Source organism: Nansenia antarctica (assembly GCF_963989245.1).
Source record: "Nansenia antarctica genome assembly, chromosome: 15".
Lineage (NCBI taxonomy): Eukaryota > Metazoa > Chordata > Actinopteri > Argentiniformes > Microstomatidae > Nansenia > Nansenia antarctica.
The window spans coordinates 22,679,947-22,685,941 of record NC_137685.1 but is presented as its reverse complement, the minus strand read 5'-3'; the positions used below and the strand labels follow the sequence as shown (position 1 = coordinate 22,685,941).

Genomic DNA, 5,995 nt, shown 5'->3' with positions numbered 1-5,995 from the left:
ACATCACCTGACATGCCTTAATGACATCACCTGACATGCCTTAATGACATCATCTGACATGCCTTTATGACATCACCTGACATGCCTTTATGACATCACCTGACATGCCTTTATGACATCACCTGACATGCCTTAATGACATCACCTGACATGCCTTTATGACATCACCTGACATGCCTTTATGACATCACCTGACATGCCTTTATGACATCACCTGACATGCCTTAATGACATCACCTGACATGCCTTTATGACATCACCTGACATGCCTTTATGACATCACCTGACATGCCTTAATGACATCACCAGACATGCCTTTATGACATCACCTGACATGCCTTTATGACATCACCTGACATGCCTTTATGACATCACCTGACATGCCTTAATGACATCACCTGACATGCCATAATGACATCACCTGACATGCCATAATGACATCACCTGACATGCCTTTATGACATCACCTGACATGCCATTATGACATCACGGTCAGATATTTAGACGTGGAGGAACTCATCTGCAGTTAACACACCTTTAATGAACTGGAGTTCACTATTTTACTTAATTCTGGAAAATATGAAAATAAATATGTAGGCTACTTTACTTCATAACTTTCCCATAATAATAAATCGTTTTTTGGAACCCTTTTTCAACACTAACTTTGTGTGTTGGTTGAGCTCGCCAGTGAGGGTTAGCTTACAATGATATGGTTGCATGGTGCCTAACACAGTGAATTGTTTGGGAAGCCAGATGCAGTCCTCATCTAGGCCACATTGTACCATTCCACCATTTGAGGGAACTCGTGCTGTGCCAAGCAGCCCACCGTAATGACCCACGTCATGCCAGGGTTTCTGTCAGGGCCCAGGGCTGACCCTGTCGGTCATTCTTAATCACTTCGGCAATCTTGACCCACACCGTCAGAATGACCTGTGACCTGGGAGTAGCTCCAATGGATCCTGGTCTTATCTTTATTATAGCTGAGATACACACCAGGCCCCAATATGCTGCCCTCAGAACTCTTAAAACCACACTGTGATGTACGACAATGACGTGCCACACTCTGGCTCCTCAAAGCCGTCTTTCAGAGGTGAATAGATGGATTCAATCACGAACAGACAAAGTCAACATACTGTATCTGATGCACTTTGGGGTCGTAGACGCTGGTCCTCTTCAGTACCACTCTCCACATGTGGAGCTCGGGAGAGGTCAAGGCCATGTTTTATCTGTTGCCAGTTTTGTTTTTGAAGAGGGGTTGACCCTGGCGGGCGATTTTAATCACTTAAACAAACTTTGACCTCTACTCCTCTGCTGCTCAGGGACATATCTGAAGGCTTTTCTTCAAATCACGGCTGACTGGCGAAGACCAAAGAATGTGAGGATTAGGTCCTGCCATCTCAGATGTGTCATGAAATACGGTGTACGTATCGTCATTCTCTGGCTTTGAGAATACTACGCCTCAGTAGCAGTGTTCTGTCACAATCATTAGACAGATGAAGGACACAATATCATAATCAAAGCACTGCTTACACAACACTGTACAAACATAACCAGGTAATTACTGAGTAATCACAATGGTAAAATGGTATACAAACAATAATACCCTATGAATTGTATGTTTTTTGGGGGGGATCCCTAAGCACCAGTAGGCACCATTTCATGCTCCCAAATTTCGTTGTTTGGTACCTGTACTATATCAATGACAATAAAGACCATTCATTCATTCATTCATTCATTCATTCATTCATTCATGCTGTACTAGGTTGTACTAGGTTGTACTAGGTTGTTGCCCATTGTACTGCATCCTACCTGAAGGTACAGTAGCCGAAAGTAACTGCAACTGCCTTCATTTGTACTGTGTACCTTTTGCCACCGAACAATGTGGGTAAGACTCTCCCACTCCCTCCCACACACACACACACACACACACACACACACACACACACACACACACTGAATGATGTGTGCTTAATATGTATCGCACAAGTATGTGCTTGCTCCCTGCAACAACCCTGGCCATTACATTTTTAAAAATGGAACCGATTTGTCTCTATATTGTGACAAAAATAAGAGATGTGTATAAGATATGCATGTGGACGTCAAATGACAGAACTGGTGGTGATTGGAATTGAAGAGCAAAACGTTTCATTACTTTTACCCATCAGTACTGTATATGAAATATGATCATACCTTCTCAAAAGTACAGTGCCACAATACGGTAATGGAAAGTGGAACGTTTATTTCAGTCAAACACAATTTATAAAAAGACAAAATAACTCCCAATATGGGAGAGAAGATTTTCACAGGAAATTAATTTCCATCAAATGTTTTGATATTCTTAACAAATGTACAACTTCGAAACATACACAATGCACCAAACCTCGAAACATACACAATGCACCAAACCTCGAAACACACACAATGCACCAAACCTCGAAACATACACAATGTACCAAACCTCAAAACATGACAAATGCACCAAATGCACCAAACCTTTGTGTCATAAATAGTGAGTAATAGATGTAAGCGTATTACATTCAACAGTAAAGGTATGTAAACACTGTATTTGCACATGTGGTCAATTTGCAACTCCATAATGAACCGAGAAGGGGATGGCAAACCTATGTGCATTTCTCCGGTACGTGCTTGGTCAGGCCAGGGGTCGCCTGGAGTCTCTGTTGTTTGTACTGTCTGGTCCACACACACTTCAGGGGGGTAGTCCATCAACCTCGCTAAATGAAAATCCAGGCTCATGAGACTCCTAAAGAAATCCAGGCTTATTTTGATAAATCTTGCGAGACGTACCAAAAATAAGCCTGGATTTTCCTTTAGCGACGTTGATAGAATACCCCCCAGGACAACAGAGGTTTGAAATTGATAAATACGCTTTCATGTGTGCCTCTTTTTTCTTTCTTTTCTTTTACCAGGAACATCTGTTTATCTGCCATCGTTGGTAATGGTCTTGGACTGCTCCCTTAAGGCTGCCCCTGCACCACTAGCATGCAACGGTGCAGATCTTTGGAAACTCCTAAACTTTCTAACTCCATTCTCTTCTCCCTCTTGTGGCCAAGTCATTACACTGCATCTTCACATGGCCTTCAGTAAGTCGTCAGAGAGGCCATGTTAATGCAGGGATGCAAACTGGTGATGGCCCAAAAAGGTGACACACGTTTTTTTTGCCTGAAAACAAAGAACATTTATGAAGATTCTTTACCTGTTTTGAGGTAAAAATGGCTAAAAGGTGACAAGTTTGCACCCCTGTTAATGTTCTCTGAGCCACCTGCTTACAACCTGTTTTGTTTTTCTTCTACTGATTCTACTGATGGAGAGCGTTAGTTGCCGTGCATGTTTGATACAGCTTAGTGTTACAGTTACAAAGGAAATAAGGTCTTTGGCCTTTCGCCTGCGTGATCAAAACACTTGATTATGAGATCAGAGATTAGATCTTCAATAGCACACTCCTCATAAGGGGAGTCCTTGGTTTTATATTGTCCATTGAACCCAGTCAGAAATGAGGCCAGTCTTCATAGCTGTTTTTCCACAAACAAGAGGTCCAGAACAGCCCTGTTGTGGTGTGGGTCAGACGTCTCAACACGAGGCTTTCCTGCGTTAGCATCTAAGTGCAGTACCAGAGCTTCCAGTGGCACTCTTCTGAGTCTTAGCGGCATTATTCCCTTCACAAATGTGAATTCCGTGGTTCATTTTTCTATGTTCATTTGGAGGTTTATTGACCTTCAAGTCCAGGGGTGGTTCCGTAGCTTACGCCTCTGAAGAAGCCTGGGGCTTGAGTTGAGCTTTCTCCATGGCCGTACCGTAGGGATCGGCCCGCTTAAAGAAGCCCAACTGAAGGGGTGGAAAGAGAAGGGAGGTTCAGACAACTTTAAGGACAAAAAATGACACCTATACAACAGCTTTCATATGATCATTACTCATCTTGACAGTCCCAGGTACTATTTCATACTATGCTATGCTACGTTTAGCTGTTTATGTGACACGGTTGGGCCATACCTTGTACAGTACATATATCAGCAGGGCAAGCAGCAGCAGTCCAGCCAGTATGGCCAGAATTATGATCCACAGTGGAATAGTGTACTTATTGTCCGGCTTGTTCCACACCACAGACGTCACAACCTGCAACAGAACCACAATGTTAGAACAACTCATCTTACTTTCGATTAATGAACAAATTGATTGATGAATAAATGAAAGAAGCTTGCTTTCTTGGATCCACTGGGTTTGAGCTTGGGGGCGATGGCGTAGGGCATCCTCTCCACTTTATACTGGACTGAACACTCCAGCACGTACTGCTTGAATTCCCTCTGTGGAATGAGTTCAAATAAACTAAAAAGATTAGGTCAATTCATCTTACTTCATTCTGAACCCCAAAAAAAACATCATTAATATTGTTCATCGAGAGCGATCTGATGTGAACTGCAAAACATAAACATAAACCAGCAGAGGGTAGTGTGGGACCACTGATATGTTTGGTTTCATCATCATCAAACAACACCTGATCAAACCTTATCAAACGGTCTTCTATAAAAGAGAATAATGCATGTGCTATCCAACTTACTTACAAGATATTCAAAGTCGTGAGCTTAGAATTATAAGGTTCTATCTCCGTTTAGGGCAGTTCAGAGATATTGAGCGTCAAAGGTTTTACATTCCATTATGTTCTGTGAGATGGAACCTTTGTGTTTTATTAATTACTAACTCAAAAATGTCAACATTTTAAAAATAACACCACACAGGCATTAATAAACACCTAATGGATCAGATTATGTAAAAAACAAAATTCTGACCAAAAATGGAGATAGAACCTTATAATTCTAACGTCACAAAGTATTGTTCTTATAGCAGCAGAGTCATCCTTTTACCTCGATGAAGGTCTCGGTCCAGACGCGGGAGCGGACCGTCAGGATGACACTGGCCCCTCTCTTTAGTAATCCCACATGACACTGCAGTCTCCAGCAGTCCACCGTAGAGCAGGACTAGGTAAACACCAGGGACACTTACTTATACATTCAATTCAATCAGTCTCACAAACAACAGTTGTTACTATAGTACTGTTACTACTGTTCTTAACAACTAAACAGAGCTGTGTTTTTTTCCTGATTAATCATGAATTCCTGCTTTGATTACATCAAATGATTACATCATACCGTATTCATATGAATTCATTCATCGTTGAAATTGACCTACGCCCAAACCAATACCCTCCCCTCTCTTGCGTGATTGTTGTTCTATGTTGTCATTGGCTTTAATAAGAGAGATTTCAGTTTTGTGGTCATTAGTGCTTGAAGTGACCACACCACAAGGATGAATCAATGTTTAAATGATGAACACATGGGTAAAGATCATAGGGAAAATAATTGAAAGGCATCTACTCTGAAGACACAGCTCAACTGTAAACATAGCTACTGGACCAGTGGAGCCAGTTTTACATAACAGGCCAATTAAATTAATTTCACAAACAGTTATTGTAAACAATATATGATTGTGAGCAGAACTTGATGATAGATATCCTCATTTCCTTTTATGAGGAAATCATTTCTTCCTAATTTATAATCTGTGGAAACCATGAGGCCATATTCGGTTCGGTAATGGGTGCTTATTGTGGTAATGTAATTTCTGCAGGGCTATCATTGGCCCATGAAACAAAATCAGAGAGTCAAAGAGAAAGACGAATAAGAAGATGAATGAACAACAAGAAAAACTGAAGCGCATAGGAAAACCTTACAATAGGACAATGACTTTACACACAAGAAAATACATACAACTGTTGCACCAGTGAGTCTATGTAACACGAGCTAGTGGAATATGGGCCTCCCATCAGATTCCACTATGCTTTCTAACCTCACTGCTCTCTAACCAAGTGCCAATGACTTAATTTAACAGCCAATGTCTGTTTGAGTGTTTTCAGAGTCAACAGACCCTCTGTGGCTGTGTCACTGTTGTCTCCACATGGGTTAGCCATGTCCTGCCCCTCAAACAA

At 41.5% G+C, this 5,995-nt stretch overlaps 1 protein-coding gene across 1 annotated transcript in view; it reads right to left on the bottom strand.

The window, feature by feature from the left end:
- Positions 1-3,136: 3,136 nt before the first annotated feature.
- The window catches only part of LOC308171252 (integrin alpha-5-like), a gene marked incomplete at its 5' end in the record, with an annotated part of 40,912 nt that continues 38,053 nt past the window's right edge, over positions 3,137-5,995 (bottom strand). The window contains 4 exon segments of the mRNA XM_080546093.1: positions 3,137-3,843; positions 4,009-4,131; positions 4,218-4,319; positions 4,878-4,991. Of these exon segments, the coding sequence (XP_080402219.1) occupies positions 3,760-3,843; positions 4,009-4,131; positions 4,218-4,319; positions 4,878-4,991 (423 nt within the window). The 3' untranslated portion in view covers positions 3,137-3,759.